Below are 19,352 nucleotides of genomic sequence, written 5' to 3' on the forward strand. Positions count from 1 at the left end.
CCCAGGCCCCGCCCCCGCCCGCGCGGCGTCCGGCTCGAACGGTGGCGCGAGCGGCGGCCGTTCGTCGTGTCGGGGAACACGAGATAGCGGACGGCCAATGGGCCCGCGCTCCGCCCGGTGGGGCGATGCGGCGTCACGGCCGGTCGTCATGGTGACGCGGCCTTAGTCAGAGCCGCCCGCCCGAAGCCTGCGGTCTCGGTGAGGTAACCCACTTATTATATGCGCTGAAGTAGTTGTAATGAGGTACACGCAGTTGCATTGAGTAATATGCACTGAAGTCGACTTGTAATGAGGTACACGCAGTTGCATTGAGTAATATGCACTGAAGTCGACTTGTAATTAGGTACACGCAGTTGCATTGAGTAATATGCACTGAAGTCGACTTGTAATGAGGTACACGCAGTTGCATTGAGTAATATGCACTGAAGTCGACTTGTAATTAGGTACACGCAGTTGCATTGAGTAATATGCACTGAAGTCGACTTGTAATTAGGTACACGCAGTTGCATTGAGTAATATGCACTTGAGTAATATGCACTGAAGTCGACTTGTAATTAGGTACACGCAGTTGCATTGAGTAATATGCGCTGAAGTAGAGTTGTAATGAGGTACACGCAGTTGCATTGAGTAATATGCACTGAAGTCGACTTGTAATTAGGTACACGCAGTTGCATTGAGTAATATGCACTGAAGTCGACTTGTAAGGAATCATATGGTGCAACACAATTGTAAAACCTAACTGTTTCAGGACTGGATGAGGGATGGTCAAGATTATAAACAATGATCTCCTTACCTTTTTGTTTTTGTTTATTTGTTTATTTATTTTATGTCTTATTCTCTTCTTTCTGAACAAGGGGTCACAGTTTAAGGATAAAAGGGGGAAATCTTTTAGGACCAAGATGAGGAAAACATTTTTCACACAGAGAGTGGTGAATCTGTGGAATTCTCTGCCACAGAAGGTAGTTGAGGCCACAGTTCATTGACTATATTTAAGAGGGAGTTAGATGTGGCCCTTGTGGCTAAAGTGATTAGGGGGTATGGAGAGAAGGCAGGTACAAGATACTGAGTTGGATGATCAGCCATCATCATATTGAAGGGCCGAATGGCCTACCCCTGCACCTAATTTCTATGTTTCTATTTTCTTTTCCTCAACTTTCCTCACTCATTCGTCTTTTTTCTTTTTCTTCACACACTATATATCTCACGCCTTTCTATCCTTTACTATCTAATTTATTTTTCTTATTCTCATCTTTCTTTATTATAACAAAAAAAAAGAAGCTGTACATAAAATGTATTATGAATATATATATTAGGCACTTTGGTGCCATATGATTGTACCTGTAATACTAATAAAATATTAATATTTTAAAAGAAGTAGAGTTGTAATAAGATACACGCAGTTGCATTGAGTAATATGCACTGAAGTCGACTTGTAATGAGGTATATGTACTGAGGTAGACTTATGACACGATAGAACTTTATTTATCCCAGGAGGGAAATTGATCTGCCAACTACAGTCATAAAAAATACAAAATACATGAAATTAAAGTGACGAGTGGAAAGGATTGGGGAGAGGAGAGTCAGTCTACTTCACGACAGAAGGAGGAGTTGTACGGTTTGGTAGCCACGGGGAAAAACGATCTCAAGATTCAAGAGAGTTTATTGTCATGTGTCCCTGATAGGACAATGAAATTCTTGCTTTGCTTCAGCACAACAGAACATTGACTACAAACTATTGACTTAATCTCCTGTGGTGTTCTGTGCTGCATCTTGGTGGAATCAGTCTGTTGCTGAAGGTACTCCTCAGGTTGACCAGTGTGTGTCACGGAGGGGGCGAGCAGTTAGTATATTTGGCCCAAGCTGGAGGGGGTGAGCTGTATTGTCCGCAGTTTGAGGCAAAGATCCTATAGCGAGCTGAAGGATCTTTGGTTTGAGGAACATCCCGAGTACTCCCCTCCAAGACCACCTCCCATGAATCCAACTCCGTCCCCAGGATAGAGTCAGCCCTCCTGATGAGTTTGTTAATCCTGTTGACGTCTGTCGACTGTCTTATAATATGCACTGAGGTTTGAGTTGACATATGTCCCAGATAGAACAACCCGAAATGTCACCAATTCCTTCTCGGCAGAGATGCTGCCTGTCCTGCTGAGTTACTCCAGCATTTTGTATCCATCATTGGTGTAAATCACCATCTGCAGTTCCTTCCCACACAGAACAATGGAATTCTTGCAGCAGCACAACAGAATATGTAAACATAGTACTCTGTAAACAATGTAATAAATGATACACGTGTGTGTACATACTCACACACATAAAACAAACAAACTATAATAGTGCAAAAAGACAAAACCAATGCCCCTAGGTCTGTGTAGTTTAGAGCTTATTTGGAGGTTGCTGTGTTTAATAGCCTAATGGCTGTAGGGAAGATCCCTATCCATGTTCTCCAGAGATGCTGCCTGATCCACTGAGTTACCCCAGCACTTTTTTGTCCTTTCAGCCCTTGACTGCCATTGAAATGCAAATCATCAGAGCACAGAAGCAGGATTGAAGAATTTATTTTACCTTTGCCTCTCAAATTTTTTTACTCTGCTTCCTTTTTCTACCTTTTCTACACCTTTTTTTTCATCCTGTATATTTATTTGTTTATACCATATTTATTTTTCAGGCTTCGTATATCCTTGTGGTAAGGATGTATATTACAATCAAAGAGCACAGGAAAAGGTCTTCATAATACAAGGTTCATAACTCTCCAACTCTTGGATATTATTTTGTCTTTGAACACATTTGTTTATCAGTCATAAAAATGCCAGAAAAGGCAAGGAGGGAGTTTATTTATATGGAGAGATATTGGGAGATGAGATGTTGTAATCTTGAAATCAACATTAGAAACCATTAAGTCATCGGTGGAGATGCTAAAATAGGCAAATATGTATCGCAATGACTGAAGGGAAAATCAGGGGAAAGCACATGCAACATCTTAATCAGTGTAAGTCAAATAGAAACTTAGAAAGGTTAAATCGGCTAACATTAAAAATTTCCATCATGTATGAACATTTTCAAAGAAAGGAAAAGCAGAGTTCAAGAATAAAGGACTTTATGAAACCTGTTAACAGTGTTGCATTGTAGTTGGTATTTGAATTTAACAGTTTTAATCAATAACAGCCCCTCAGGTTTTCTTGGAATTTAAAAAAATTTAAATCAAACAATATTCATGCCATTGATAAAAGCCATTACTATGTAATTTAAAACTTGCCTTAACAATGTTACATGCTGGGATATCTGGAGAGGGTGCATATAGGTGTACATCACAAAAGTAGGCCCTTCCTTCCACTAAATCTCTGCTGACCATAAAACAACCATTTACACATATCCATTTTATTCTGTGTAAGAAAGAACTGCAGATGCTGGTTTCAATCAAAGGTTGACACAAAATGCTGGAGTAACTCAGCGAGTGAGGCAGCATCTCTGGAGAGAAAGAATTAGCGATGTTTCGGGTCGAGATCCTTCTTCACTGAATGTTATTCTCGTTTTATTCTCTCCGTAAGCCCATCAACTCCCACCAGTTTCTACCACTCAACTGCAAATTGGAGGCAATATTTCCAATTAACTCCAATGGTAATGGCCAATTAACAGAACAACCTACACATTATAGTGACATACAGCACAAAAACAGACCCTTTGGCCCATAATTACCATGCTGTTCATTGTACCTATCTGTATTAATTCCATTTACGTGCATTAGATTTCTAGCCTGTGTCTCAGCAACTGACTTATCCAGATAGTTCTTCAATATTGTGGGAGTATGGACCTAGGCCACCTCTTCAGACTCCAACTACCCTGTGTGAAAGAAAAACTCACTCAGACCTACTCTAAACCCAGTGTGCTTGGTTCCTACTCCTCACCTTCATATGTACTTTTGTTCTAGACACCTCCACCACTACCTTATCAATCCCTTTCTTAATTTTATTTACCACTGTCAGGTCACCCACTGCCTCCTCTGTCTCAGGGTAAACAAAGGTCGCCTATCCGATCTTTTCCAATAAATGAAATGCTCCCATCCAGCTGAATTTCCTCTGCAGCCTCTCTAGCACAATCCTGTCCTTCGCTCTAAGATCTTTGATCCTGTCCTTCGTTTCTTTAATGGGGTGACCAGAAATGTATGCAACACTCAAAGTGTAGCCATACCAATGTTTTATAAAGCTGTAACATGATGTCCTATATTCCATGCCACAGCCAATGAAGGGGTATCCCATAGGCCTTAATTACTACTTTATCCACCTGTGTTGCCACTTTCATAAATTTATGGACATACCCCAAACTCCCTCCGTACATCAATGCGCTCCATCACCCCGCGATTAACTGTGTTGGCCTTCCAAAAATGCATCACATCAGCTTTGTCACAATTAAATTCGTCCTTGAGAGGAAAGCTGAGCGCCCTCGATCACAGAGAGAATGTGTAAACTTCATACAGACAGTACTGGTGATCAAGATTGAACCCACATCCGTGGAACTGTGAGGCAACCACTACACTAATTGTGCCACTCAATGCATCTGTGTGCTGGACTGGATATATAGGTTATGTAGGAACTCTCACTAAGGTTTATGACTTCAAATATGTTATTACAACATCTTTTAATTTAGCTGCTTCGGTAGAGTTCACAAATTGAAGCATCTTTTTAATAACCTAAAATATCCTAATTTCAGGAAAAAATAAATAAAAATCTTAACATCCCAATCTGAACCACAATAGAAAATGAACTATTTAAGCCTCACATTAATACTGTGTATTAATAAACTTTGCACAAATCTCCCAAAACAATGTAGTAATTATCAGAAACGGGTGGAATTTCTCTAGCCTCCCAAAATTACTGTTGTGTTCTTCCTGTTATCAAAAAATATTTTTCGTCCCTTCAATCACCTCGCTGTATAATTAAACGTGAACACATTAATTGTAGTTTATCTGTAACTTATGCAGTTCATTTTAATGCTATTTTTATAAAAATTGAGGATTTGGCTCATACTCGTGTGTATCTCCATCATCTTTTCCATGTCATTAAAACCTCCTTCTCTCATCTCCGCCACATCGCCAAACTCAGACCCTCTCTCACACCTCCTGCTGCTGAAAGACTCATCCATGCCTTCATCTCCTCCCGACTGGACTATTGCAACTCACTGCTCCTTGGCATCAGCTCCACCTACATCAACCGACTTCAACTGGTCCAGAACGCAGCCGCCCGACTCATCACCCACACCAAATCCTGACATCACATCACTCCAGTCCTCAAACAACTTCACTGGCTTCCCATCTCCCACCGGATCACCTACAAAATCCTGATCCTCACCTACAAAGCCCTCCACCATCTGGCCCCCCCCCATATCTCACTGACCTCCTCTCCCCCCACCAACCCTCACGGTCCCTCAGATCCACATCAGCCGGTCTCCTCGCCATCCACAAGTCCAACCTCCGCAGTTTTGGGGACAGAGCCTTCTCCAGGGCAGCTCCCAGGCTCTGGAACTCCCTCCCCCAACTGATCCACAATTCCGTGTCCCTCACCATCTTCCAGTCCCGCCTCAAGACCCATCTCATCACCTCTGCCTATCCTTAGCCCCACGTCCCCCTCCCTTTTCATCTGTGCATTAATTGCCTCATATTGTGTTTTGAATTGTATTCTGTCTTTACTTTGTGTACTAGTCATGTCTCTACTATTTATTTCATTCTCCTTACATGTTTTTCCTCTACCTGCTAAATTTTGTAAGGTGTCCTTGAGACTCTTGAAAGGCGCCCATAAATAAAATTTATTATTATTATTTTCCTCCTCAACTATTTCTCCATCCTCCCCATACCAATTATTCTTATCACTGAATTTTGTACCCAACTTCAAGATTATTCAGTTCCACTTCTATAACATTTCTGCCTCTGCTCTGAAACCATTTCATCATGTTTCATCGTCATGGCAAACTTTATATTAAATCATATGCAATTATAAGTTGCTGATAATTTGTCCAATTTTTCCCCTTGATTTTTTTGTAACAGTGAAACTAATAAAAGATCTCAAATCCAAATTCTAATAACAAATCTCTACTGTATTTCTTTTTTGCTTTCTTTCCCACCATATTGGCAGAGGGATGAGCCAAAATGAGTTGCAATAAGTTGTAAAGCACATTATGGCTCAAACAAAAAGGAATTGTAAAAGATTTATAAAATAAAACGTATGACAACTTAAAAATGTAATTTTTTGAATCTCATGAATCACATTTATTCTTTATCCCCTCAACTCGACATATCCTCTCAAATGTCAGCAAGCAATAGAATTCTTTGCATTTAACAAAAAATAATATATTTACCTAACCACTGAGACACTTCTATAGCACCGGTAAATTACATGATTTGTAAAAGCAATTATGACCTGCATTCTTTAGTCAGATTGGTACAGTGCACTGAAATTCCAAAGACACTGAAGGGGCTCCTTGTAATTTACGTAAGTTATGAAGAGAATAATGGGAAACACAACCTTTTCCTGGTTCTCCCTCCATAGATGCTGCCTGATATGCTGAGTATTACCAAAATGTTTTGTTTTAATTCCACACAGATAATATCCCAAACCTTGAGGTTCTGAGATGAATGGTGGCAGCATTAAATGTTTACATTCTTTTCCGTCCAAATCAGACGTATTGAATAATTATTTGGCTCTTCAAAAATTTACCTGGCTAACCTTTATATACATCCTAAGCATCATAGCAGGAGTTTATCAAGTAAAATTTGACATAAAACCATATACATATTAGAACAGAGGTAGGTTTTGCAAAATATCTTAGAGGCAAAAAGTTGGGGAAAAGGACTCCCTATATATAATATCTATATATGGGAGATGCATAATATCATTCATTATTTTAATAATGCATAATATCATAAATGTATTATATCAGATGCATAATATCATTCATTATTTTAAATAAACTGAAAATCTCGTTTGGTGACCGTAGAATTGGAACATTCAGCCTATGAGTACTATTTTATGTGTACTGCATAGGATTGAAGAAATCTGTCAGTATTTAAGATCATTCATATTTTTTTACAACCCTGCTTTTTATTGTGAAATTGGAAAACCAAAAGTTCAACCTATATTGCACAATAGCGTTGGTACCTGCTTAAATTAATTCATTATTTAACAGTCATGAAAGAAAAGGTTTGTTAGCTCAGATACTGGGATTTTCACCAGCATTTCAGGAATTACATTCAGTAATTCAGACCTATTTTATTTACATGAATCAAAACAAATGCAGGCTTGATGACACTGCTTCTTTCAATTAAAGGTAGCAGCTCCAATGATGGCAAATACATAAAGGCTACCACCATCTTGAAATAATTTTCTTCAACCTTGTATAAGTATTGATGGCAATGAAATATTTGTAGCAGCTCCAGTCAACAGTATAGTAACAGTTTTAGCAATTGTCATATTGCTCAGTGGTCATAATTCAGATCTAGTCTTTGAAATTCTTGGCCCTTTTCGAAGCTCCTTCCTCTTATCTTCTTTTTTTCTCCTTTTCTCCTCATCCTTAAAGGCTTTACGAAAGGCATCAGTAGTCTCGATAAACTGTAAAATACAAATTACAGTGGATCAATTTGCAAATCTGATTATATATTTAAAATATTTCTCAACCTAAATTTAGCTCTCTCGGTGTTATTGTAGCTTTGCTGGTTACTGATTTATAGGCTGAACACAACAGCACATCATTTGTCCCATTAACAGTAATTAAACTATGAAACATTTTATTAGTTTGAGGGAAACAATAAGGCCTTGCAGCTTTGGATGCGATGTTGAAGCTCATCACATATATGTTGTTTGTGGACAATGACTTCTGACATTTGAAAAGCGTAGCCAGACTCAAAGCACGTAATTGGACAAAATATGAAAGTTTTAACAATTAATTCTGTGTTTTGGCAAAGTCACTGCATTATGGAACAACCAAATAACTGGAAAAAAAGACCAACGCAAAATTATGTTATTGAAAATAATTTCTGAACAGTCACAAAATATGTCACATGTAAGAAATTACTTGAAAGATGCACAGTTGTCTTTACATGTATTACTACAACTGGAATTACATGACAGTTACACCTGAGAAACAAGTCATTCAGCCCAACTGGAATAAAGGTTTTATGCTCCACATAAGCTTCCTCCAACCCTATCTCTTCATGCCGTAGCAGAAACCTGACGTCCTACACCACCAAAAACGACTATTGTTCCCACAACTAACAGGTTCTCGACCAACCTGCACAACTCTTATCTTACCTCGATAACTGAAGATGACGGTTCACCTCTTGCACTTGTGTTTTCTTCTAATTGTGTTTCCAATTCATGTCTTTTTGTTTTTGCAGTCTTTTAGCCATTTTATGTGTAATTTAAGTAGAATTTATTTTTGTATGTTTGAGTCCATGGTGCTAATGCACCCAAGATTTTCATTGTACCTGTGCCTTACTGTACGTGTGTATATAACAATAAACTCGCTTTGACTTGGCTTTTCTTTTCTCCATAGCAGAAACATATAAAACTAGAGGGCAAAAGTAAAGGGTGAGAGGTTTACCTAGAATTTGAGGAAGATTTTTTTTCCTCTGCATTAGGTACTTGGCATGTGAGTGGCAGTCTAAGGGAGAGTGGTAGAGGCAGAGACTCACAACATTTAATAAGGATCTGTATGAGCACTTAAATATTTATGGCATAAAAAGACGACGAGCAGAATAGGATTAGTATAGACCCGTACCCGATGATCGGCATGGACAAGGTAGAATGAAGTGCTTGTTTCTTTACTATATGACTCAAGAAATCTATAACTTCCACTGAGATCCATTCATCCTTCAACGCTGTGCTGATAATTGGTTCCAGTTTTTGAAAATTCTGAACCTTATTTTGAAATCCATTTGTGACTTTGCTTCTTTATCAATTTTGTCCACCCACACAGAATTGTGGGATTATTAGAACTTCTCCAATTCTGGTCTCTTGAACATCTTCACTTTTCATTTCCAACATCTTTATGATGCTCCTCAACAACTTGGTTATAAGCTATCTGTTTCCAGATTTCTAATATCTGTTTTAACCAACAAAACAATTCAAACTTGAAGTGCTGGAGCAAGTGACTACAAATATCCAGAGGGGAAATAATAGAAGAAAAGCAATTAGAAAATAATGAACAATGGAAAAACAGACAATTATTACTGTACTTACATCGTCATCCTCATCTTTAAATGGATTTTTATAGTCAGGAGATTTTTCATTGATCCCAAGCTCCTGTGCCATCTGTTGATCAGGGAAACAAATAAAAAGCATGTTGTAAATGCTGTCTTTTCTATCCTGCATCTCAAACTATTGCCATGATAACCAACAGATTACATGGATTTAAATGATCTGTGGGAAATTAGAAATAAATATTACTGAAAAGAATTTGGTGTCAAAGTAAATATTTCTAAGATCTTTCATTAGAAATTAAAATCACAGAATTCCATCACATGGATATATTTGATTGCCAACCCACGTTATATTTTACCGGCATTAGTGCCCCAATTGATCACTATCAATCGCCCATTTAATCTAATCTCAATTACCCTACTTTTTAGTCTCCCCAACGTGCCATCAACTCCTTACGGATACTACCATTCACCTACAGATCAGAGGCAATTTACAAAGGCCAATTAACCTACCAAACCATATCTACAGGGTAGGGGGGATACCTAGAAACCCACATGCACAGAGAAAAATTGCAAACTCCACACACACACACACAGCACCCAGCCAGGACTGAACCCGGTCTTTGGTGTTGTGAGGCAGAAGCCCTACCTGCAGCGCAGATGTATACAATAATAGTTAGATAAAGAAAGGTGCATGGAGGTTTGTGTAGAGCATACATTTTTTAATAGGCCAGTTGACCGTTTGGGGCAGTTGACTGAATGTATAAACATCAACACAAGTTATGTAAATAAATTGTTTTTCGAAAAAGTGTGCTGCTGGCAAAGCTGCTGCCTCACAGCCCCAGAGACCCAGGTTAGATCTTAATCTCTGGTGCTCTAGTGTGGAATTTGCACATTCTCCCTGTGGGATCACTCCGGGTGCTCCGATTTCCTCCCACATCTCAAAGACCTATGGGTTTGTGGGTTAATTGGACTCTGTTAATTGCCCCAAGTTTGTAGGGGGTGGGTGAGAAAGTGGAATAATATAGAACTAGAGTAGGCGGGTGATTGATGGTTGACAGGTGGGTTCTAAGGCCTGTATCACTAAAAACTAACTGTTATTTGGCAGATGGCAGTTCTACAATTTTCCACTAGGTGGTGCCAGTTAGCTTTTCTTCAGATTTTGATGGTTGACTTTCCTTTTACACTGAGTATAATTCCTCCAGAATTTGTATCTAAACACAACACAATAGTGTTATCTATGCAAATGGTTCCATTAAAAACAAACCCTTTAAACACATATTTTTGCTCACCAGATTCAGAAGGTGAGTGTGAGGACCTTCATCAAAAACTCCTGTTTGGTTACAGAAACTGATTCCCCATCGGATTAGGTTGTTCCAGTTAGAGTTTCGGTCATAGTAATAGTGGACAATCTTAGGGAAACGCAGTGCGACATCCCCAAAGAAGGCCGTGTTTTCAACAATGTGTGAATAAGCTGAAAAGCAAATCAGGATTGGCTGTTAGAAAGATTTATTTGTATCAGTTTGGAAATAATATATTGGATAATATAATAATACATTGGATAATACATCAGATAATAAAATATTCAAATTTGCAAATATAATTATAAATTCCATATATTGAACTCCACATGTGAGCTTTACTAAAGCTCCTGAAAGTGCTGGCATCCTGAAGACAATATGTAGATAGCATTCCCCTAATAATGAAGAGAGATGCAATGGAAACACGTCCTTTTTCTGTTAGAAGTACAGTTGATTGTTTTACATGTCCATCTATCATATCTGCTATAGTTGATCGTTTTATCAACTGTAGCAGATATGATAGCTGAACATGTATAGGAAGGAACTGCAGATGCTGGTTTAAACCAAAGATAGACACAAAATGCTGGAGTAACTCAGTGGGACAGGCAGCATCTCTGAGGAGAAGGAATGGGTGACATTTCAGGTCGAGATCCTTATTCAGCTGAACATAATCAGCCAATATCTACATCCAGTAATTTTAACTCATTCTTAACTTGTGGTTGTTGCTGGTAAGTTTAGGAGTTATTCTCCATCTCTAATTTGTTCTGGAAAACACACTGACCATTGTTAAACTGCTGGAGTTCGTTGGATGAAATTGCAACACTGTTAGTAAGTAGACTCCCAGTAGATGCAGTGCGAATAATGATCAGACATGGAGATTGTAACTTGTTTTCCCTTCCATTGCTTTGGACACTTAGACTAATCTAGAATCCAATGAATATAGAAATGGGCCCATTGAAACTACTTGCTTAGCTGGGAAAAGAGAAGTTTGGAGGATGACACAGAAAGCGTTGGAGTGTTGTAACCAACTGGTCAGCTCCTTCACTATCTTTCTCTTCCCACTTTCTGGTCCTTTGAAATCAATTAATCATCATCACCAGCCTACCAAGCAGTTTTACCCTTTTCACTGAATAATTAAAAAATTCTCAAACAATCCTTTTCTGGTCAATTAAAATAGTCCCCAGCCGCTCAAGCCTGAAAGCATAGTTTAGTGTATTGACACATGTACCAAGGTACAGTGAAAAGCTTTTGTTGCATGCTAACCAGTCAGTGGAAAGACTATACATGATTACAATCGAGCCACCTCAGGGAATGCTGCTATTCACTGCGAGTGTATCAGCTTGGAACAGATGCTGAAATTTAGTGAGACGTGAACCACAACGTTCTGACTAAGGGTCAAGCGGCACCACTGACCCATGACTACTCTCACAAGCAAAGGGCAAATGAAATGTTGTAAATGATTTTGTTTCATACAGAGCATAACATAAGGAAAAGTTTATTCGAACTATACCTACCATCTTTGAGTTTCTCATCATGAGGTAGTGGTCCATCAGCTTGTACATCAGCACCAATCAGAGTCGACTTGGAGTCTTCTAGTACCTGGAATGAGCAAAAATCAAAATGTGTTTCAACTGATTTTTCCCCAACTTATTTTTAAACCAGTTATGAAGAAATGAGTTTAGTGACAGCATCCTTTCACGGTGTCCCATTTTTATTAAGATTTCTTTCTTTTAGACTCTGATTGTTGCTAACATGAGCTTGGTTTAAAAAAGGGAAAACAAAGGTAGTTGTGGGGGATAAAGTGGAGGGAAACGGGGGTGGGGGTGGTTGAAAGAGGTTATCTAAAATTGGAGAGTTCGATATTCTTATGTTGTGGGTGTAAATGGCCCAAGTGGAATATGAGGTTTTGCCTCACTCTGGCAAAAGTGACATTTAGACTATAGATTGGGTCAGGATCTTCAGACTAATAGAGGAAGGGGAGAAAGCTGGAAAAGGGAGGTGGGGATGGAGTCCAGCCTGGCAAATGATAGCAGGTAGTACATACAGGTGAGGGGGGAGGTGATTGGAGTAAACAAAGGCTTGATGTGAAAAGGAAACAAAAACGTGTCAGATATAGAACAAATGAATGAAAGATATGCAAAAAAGTAACGATGATAAAGGAAACAGGCCATCGTTAGCTGTTTGCTGGGTGAGAACGAGTACAATGAGACTCAACGATGTGCCGTTTAGAGATTGCATTAATATTCCCTGTTTAATATATAAAGTGGGACATCTGTAGCATTTCCAAACAATACTTAAAAAATTCCACAACATAAGGAGATAGCAGAGCAACAATGTAGAGGAACATCTTAAACAAGAGGAAATAATAAACTTGGGAGTAAATTAGCAAACATGTTTCAGAGCTCAGTCACCAGCCTTTGGAAGAATAGCTAGCAGTGATGGAGAGTTTCAATAAAAATGGAGAAACATAAGAGGCCAGAAGCAGAGAAAGGAGAATCCCAGAAAGATGTAGGGCTGAGAGATAGACATGAAGGGATTTTTTTTTAAAGAAGAACATTTTACAATTGACTCTTAGCTTGACCAAGAGCTATAAGCAACTAACCAAAGGTGATGACGAACAGACGATGGAAATTAGGATAGGCAACAGAATTTTAAAATAACTCAAAATCTACGGAGGATGCAAATAGGAAAGCCCATTAGAATCTTAGTACAGACCAGATGTAACGAAACCACGGTGTCAGGAGTATCCGAGCTCAGGGAAAGGTGGTGTCATGGAGGTGGAAGTAGGTGGTTTAGATGATGGGACATGTATGGTCGGATATGGCAAATGTATGCAAACTGTCTTGGTTGGCCTCGGAGTGGCCAGGGGGAATCTTGGTTTGGTTACATAGTTTGTGCAGGCACCATAATAACGTTTGTGGAATTTATCCAAGCTACTTCTCTTTGCTCACCTTGAATAATCCTTTCAACATGATGTCAATAATCTTGTATTGTTGATTTATATCATTTAATTCAATCATGTTCTTCAATGCATGCATCTGGTCTTTGCGTTTAGTTTCAAACAACTTCCTATCTAAAGACCAGTGTCGTTCAGGAAAATATTCAGAAACACAGTTTAGAAATTGTTCTTTATTTATTCGTTCACAGAATATGAACATCGCTGAATATATGTCAGTGTTTATCATCTATTCCCAATTGCCCCTGAAGTGAGAAGGCAGATAAGAGTCAACCTCTTGCCACAATAGATAAGGACAGTGGATTTTCTTCCCTAAAGCACATTGGTGAAGCAGGTGGGTTTTTCTGACAATCCAAACATTTTATGATTAATGTTACTGAAACTAGCTTTTGTTTTAGATTTTCAAAATTTCCTTATTTAATTAAACTTATATTCCCCAGTTGCCAATTTGCGATTTAAACTCGTGCCTGTCATCAAGGCTCAGCACTCTGTCTAGCTCAGCAACTTAACCCCAATGTTGCAATTCTCTCTTCACCCAATAACTACATCTGCTTGCATGAAATACAGAAAAGATATTACAGGGTGCTTTATCACACAAAATAAATCAGAACATAAACAAAGAGGGGGCAAAGAGATAAGTTTTAAAGGAATATAGAGGGGCGTCAAGGCAAGGCATGGACTTTCAGAGTTTAATGCCCTGGCAGGTGAAGGCACATTAACCAACAACAGACCAAGTAATATGGGGAAATTCACTGCAAGTTACAAAGAGTTAGAGGATAGCAAGGCCATGGGAGGATTTGAGAACAAAGACGAGAATTTTAAAACCGAGACGTTGCTTAACTGTTGATCAGTGTGCATGAAAGTAATAGGATTGGGGCTCGGTGTGAGTTAGGAATATTTAGCAGATTTGAGTGGCTTCCACGTTGAAAAGGATTAAATGCCAAAGGCCAGTTGGAATTGCAATGGAATAGACGAGTCTTGATATAACCTCGGATGCAGCTGGGTCTGGAAGCAAAAACAGTCATTCTTAGTTATGGAACACAATTGAAGTCTGAAACTGAATTTGGGGCAAACATTTAACCTTAGTGTGTATCAGATTTGGTTTACAATGCTAGGAATTGATATCGAGCAAATAGGGAATGATGGTGCTAGCTTTTAAACGACATTTAGACATCTTGTACAAATTGAGTTCTAGTTGCAAGCATGGGCTGGAGCTGTGCTTGAAATGGTCACTGCACACTAATCCACTGCACCCTTGCTGTTTCAGACATGTTTGTCTTGACTTTCCAGTAAGTTTGAGAAGATTATCGAACGAACAAAGCCCATCATTGCCACAAAGGATACAGATTTCTAGACTTGAATCCAAGTTTTGCTTTTGACCAATGGAAGGTCTGAATGCAGTGAAACACATGCTGATCACAATCACACAGATCTGCAGAACATCCATGATCTAAGAGACTACTTTAAAAGATAGACATTTGTTAAATATCAAAAGAAACAGATTTCCAAGACGAACAGTTTAAGGGGATTTTAGATCCATTCTATTTCTCACTGACATCTTTAACACACAGAAAGATTCTGGATGAAGTTTTTTGCACAGTGGAAAAATAATGAAAGCTGAATTGTACACACTTTATGCAAAATGCAAAAATTTTAATGTTACATTGAAAACTGAACTACATCTTACCCATTGCGCAGAATTCTCAAACTGGTCAACTGTTTCTAGTGGCAGCTACACCACATGTATTTCTGTTCAGTAAATGATAGCCCTCCCACACTCACATGCAGGCTAGCTTTACATTGTTCACTGTTCAGGCAAGGATTCCACATGTACCACATCTTAGAGCAGGTTCTGGATCTCTGTCCAGCAGTTCCAAGTAGTGTTGACTTCAGAGTATTTGCTGTCGGTGTCAACTTGTACAATGGGATTCACTAGCACTGATTAAAAAATACATCACTAACTGAAACATTAACTTTGTTTCTCACTCCATAGATGTTGCATGACCTGGTATTTTCCGTTTTACCTACATGAATGTCCCTATTTCCCTGATGTTGATGGATGGGTCTCATCCTGTTGGATAGGGTCATTCAGATCTGCGTCTGTTTTCTTGTTGTGCTCTGGAATAGATGTTCCAATTTGCCAGACTACTCAGAACATAGAAAAATACAACACAGGAACAGGTCCTTTGGCTCACAATGTCTGTGCTAAATATGATACCAAGATAAACTAATGTCATCTGTCTGCACATGATAGAGACAGCTCCCATCTCACTGCGTCCCATATTGCTGAAGTCAAATGACTAAACCTGCATCACTCCCCATTTCGGCAGAATAGCAGTGATAAAGTTGTAAATCATACAACCATCACAACACAAAATTACAATTCTATTTATCTTGGAAATTTGAAATAAAAATAAGTTTCTGGAAGTGCTCAGTAGATTCTGCAACATTTGTCAGAAAATTGAGTTAATGTTTCATTCAGTGACCAATCAGTCAAAACACTCACTTTCTGCTTTTTTCCTATAGGGCAAAAAGGGTAAAATGTACATACAAATACCCATGCATACAAGTATTATGTTTACATGCCCATCTGTAGTGACTGGGCCCTCCTGCTTACTATTTAAAAATCCAATTATCCACATTATAATACCCATTTACTTCCCGTGATTATACGGTTAAGTATTATAGGTTAGAAATGTTAATTTAACATGCAACAAATCCTTTTGAGTGTTGGCTAAGTGTTCTCAATCAGTGTGGAATTACAGCTGCTGCTGTCTGGTGGAACTCTCCTTGAATCTAAGGTAAAATACCAGGATTGAGGAAACAGTCCAGTAGCAAAAGGAAGATTGAACTTTAGTAATGCTTCCGTGTTAATGACTTGAGACAAAAGGGCTTGAGAGGGAAGGAACTATTGTTTCATCTATCTGGTTAGAAACTGAGGCCCAAAGTTTATTGTGATAGTTTAAATTTTCTGTCCCCTGTTATTCTCTTACTCGTGCCTATTACTTCATAAAACCACAGTCTGTGGTCAGGTAAATTATTGCTGTGAAAGAGTATTTATGGATCATATACTTTTCATACCAACACAGCAGAGATCAGCAGCTTATTTTAAAAACGCAACCAATATGGCACAATTCTTGCATTATTTTTGTTAGAAGCAACTATTTATATTCTTGAAAAACAGTTTAGTATTTCTAGTCATCTATCCAAGGCCTACAGCTGATAATTGAGGCTGGAAACAGAGTGTGTTTTACACAATATGGTGTATCTGACAATATTGGTGGGAACCAACCTGTGCTGAAGAGAAATCCACCCATTCTCATCAACCTGGTAGGGGTGCAATATAACAATCAGGGGTGTAAGTACCAACTGATTTCCCTCCCTTCCTCGCCTCAGTCACCCAGAGATACGGTAGTCAATAAGTGTGACCATTGCTGAAGTTACCTAACACAAGACCAGAATTCAACCTGGGGTCTTCCACCCCATGCAGAACAGTTGAAGATTGACATTAGTGTCAGTGAGAAAAACACAAGCAGGCACTTTAGCCCATGATCCAATGCTGATCATCAACCACCCATTTACACTAATCATGAGTACATGTTTTAATTCTCAGCACATTCTCATCAACTTCACCTACGTCCTACCACTCACCTAGGGAAGCAGGTACATGCTCTCCCTTCAAAGTGGCAACACAGGTAGACAGGGTGGTGAAGAAGACGTTTGGCACCCTTGCCATCATTGGTCAGGTTATTAAGTAAGGAGCTGGGATGTCATCCCAACTCCTTACTCTGTGCAAGACATTGGAATAGCCACATTTGGAGTACAGTTCTGGTTGCCCTGAGAAAGGAAGGTTTTCATTAAACTAGAAAGGGTGCAATAAAGATCTGCATGGTTGTTTAGGAAGGAACTGCAGATGCTGGTTTATACCAAAATGCTGCAGTAATTCAGGTCAGGCAGTATCTCTAGAGAAAGGGAATGGGTGACGGGAGGGTTTGAGTTATATGGAGAGGCTGGATCTTTTCCCTGGAGCCAAGGAGGCTGAGGGCTAACTTCTTAGAGGTTTAGGAATCATAAGGGCAATCAATAAGGTGAATAACCACAGTCTTTCCGCCAGAGTGGGAGAGTCTAAAACTCGAGAGCACAGGTTAGAAGTGACAGGGGACAGATTTAAAAGGAACTTGCTGGGAAAGCTTTGCACACAGAGGGTGGTGTGTACATGGAACAAGCTACAGAGGAAGTGGCAACAACTGCGAGTACAATTAAAATACATTTGCACAGGTACAAGTGGGGGGATATGGGGCCAAGCGCAGGTCGGCATGGAGGGGTCGGGTAGTACAAGGGCCTCCATCCCTGATAGACACGAAATGCTGGAGTAACTCAGCGGGCCAGGTCGGGTCGAGACCCTGTTCAGACTCAGAGATGCTGAGTTGCTCCAGTATTTTGTGTCCAGTTACGGTTTAAAGCGGCATGTGCTGGTCCATCTTCCACCCTCCATCCCTGACACCGGCCGACACCGAGTCCCGGGGCCTTCAGGAGCCGCTCACCATTCACCTGAAACAGCGAGCACTGCGGGGAGGAGCCCGGGGCTACCGGCGGCAGCAGTGGGCCGGCCCTCGGCTACTGCAGCGCAGCGCAGCGCAGCGCACAAGGGAACGGTCGGGCCTACCGAGCGGGAGCGGGAATCATTGAGGAACCTCCGCTCACCTCCAATCCCAGCGCACAACTGACTGCGCATGCGCCTCCTGGCGGGCGGGGCTTTGCGCCACGCGCAGTGACCGCGCTGCCAACGGGGCTGTCACTCAAACCCCAGGCTGCCAACGGAGCTGTCACTCAAACCCCAGGCTGCCAACGGAGCTGTCACTCAAACCCCAGGCTGCCAACGGAGCTGTCACTCAAACCCCAGGCTGCCGGAGTGCACAGGAGTCGCTGCAGCAAAGCCGCCGCCACATGCACATGCACAATACAGCTGTTTCAATACAATACAATTTATTTGTTGTCATTTGAACCCAGAGGTTCAAACGAAATTTGGTTTCTGCAGTCATACAAACAAGAAGAAGAACCAAGACACAACACAATTTACACGAACATCCATCACAGTTTGCGGGGTTCGGTGAGCCGCGGGACTGTTTGTGCCATCGCCCAGTGGGGAATCGCCTCAGCGCAGGGGGAGAAGAGGAGGGAAGAGACTGCAGCCCTAAGATTTTTGCCTCCACCACAGTGCTTGGAGGATGCACTGTGGTGGATGTTAATTTGTGTTTATTGTTGTTTATTATTGTATGATTGTATGTATGACTGCAGGCACGAAATTTCGTTCAGACCGTAAGGTCTGAATGACAATAAAGGTATTCTATTCTATCTATCTCCTCCTCACTGTGATGGAAGGCAAAGTCTCATCTCTCGCCTGCACTCCTCGTTCACCTCCCAATGTCAGAGTCAAAGCCCCCGGCGGGCGATGGTAAATAAACACATACGACCTTAACAGTCTGCGCAGATTTTTGACCGACTTGCATTCTTTCTGAATCCAGGTTATTACCGTGGATTAAGAGTCCGGCATTAATGGATGACATTAATTGTCCAAGGCCAACAGCATTATAAATGACCCCACACATCTCCATCATGGACTCTTCACTCTGCTGACCAAAGATACTAGTATCTTTGCTGCTGACCTGGGCAAAAGGTATCGCAGTATTAAGCAGAACGGCCAGGTTCTGCAACAGCTTCTTCCCCCGAGCCATCAGACTCTTGAATTCCATATAATGTGCCGCCACTATTATCTATTTTATCCTTTTGTTATTTTATGTTGCGCGGTGAGCCAGATGCAACAAAATTACATTCAAACTTGCATTTGTTGGTATATTTTTGAATGACAATAAAGTCTGAGTGATTGATTGACATTCAGTGCATTACTGCT

The 19,352-nt window shown here is 40.2% G+C and overlaps 1 protein-coding gene and 1 long non-coding RNA gene across 9 annotated transcripts; one reads left to right on the forward strand and one right to left on the reverse strand.

Annotated features, from left to right (window-relative positions):
* The first annotated feature begins 2 nt into the window (after window positions 1-2).
* Window positions 3-14,847, forward strand: LOC129713888 (uncharacterized). Its single transcript, XR_008726288.1, has 3 exons — window positions 3-203; window positions 13,633-13,775; window positions 14,709-14,847. It is a non-coding gene; the product is annotated as an uncharacterized LOC129713888 (long non-coding RNA).
* Window positions 7,069-18,164, reverse strand: LOC129713883 (coiled-coil domain-containing protein 134-like). Of its 8 annotated transcripts, none has more exons than XM_055663250.1 (7): window positions 18,146-18,164; window positions 14,786-14,899; window positions 13,437-13,558; window positions 12,000-12,084; window positions 10,477-10,658; window positions 9,225-9,296; window positions 7,069-7,595 (listed from the first exon to the last, which is right to left on the reverse strand). In XM_055663250.1, exons 2-7 carry the CDS (start codon window positions 14,886-14,888, stop codon window positions 7,470-7,472), a joined length of 690 nt encoding a protein of 229 aa, XP_055519225.1. In that variant the 5' UTR covers window positions 14,889-14,899; window positions 18,146-18,164; the 3' UTR covers window positions 7,069-7,469. The 8 variants fall into 8 exon arrangements, with proteins under 8 accessions (XP_055519225.1, XP_055519222.1, XP_055519223.1 ...); XM_055663247.1 differs by lacking the exon at window positions 18,146-18,164 and adding an exon at window positions 18,108-18,128; XM_055663248.1 differs by lacking the exon at window positions 18,146-18,164 and adding an exon at window positions 18,108-18,123 and having other exon boundaries at window positions 14,786-14,902.
* Between the last annotated feature and the right edge of the window lie 1,188 nt (window positions 18,165-19,352).

The sequence above is a fragment of the Leucoraja erinacea genome, chromosome 37 (genome assembly GCF_028641065.1).
Source record: "Leucoraja erinacea ecotype New England chromosome 37, Leri_hhj_1, whole genome shotgun sequence".
NCBI classification, from domain to species: Eukaryota; Metazoa; Chordata; class Chondrichthyes; order Rajiformes; family Rajidae; genus Leucoraja; species Leucoraja erinaceus.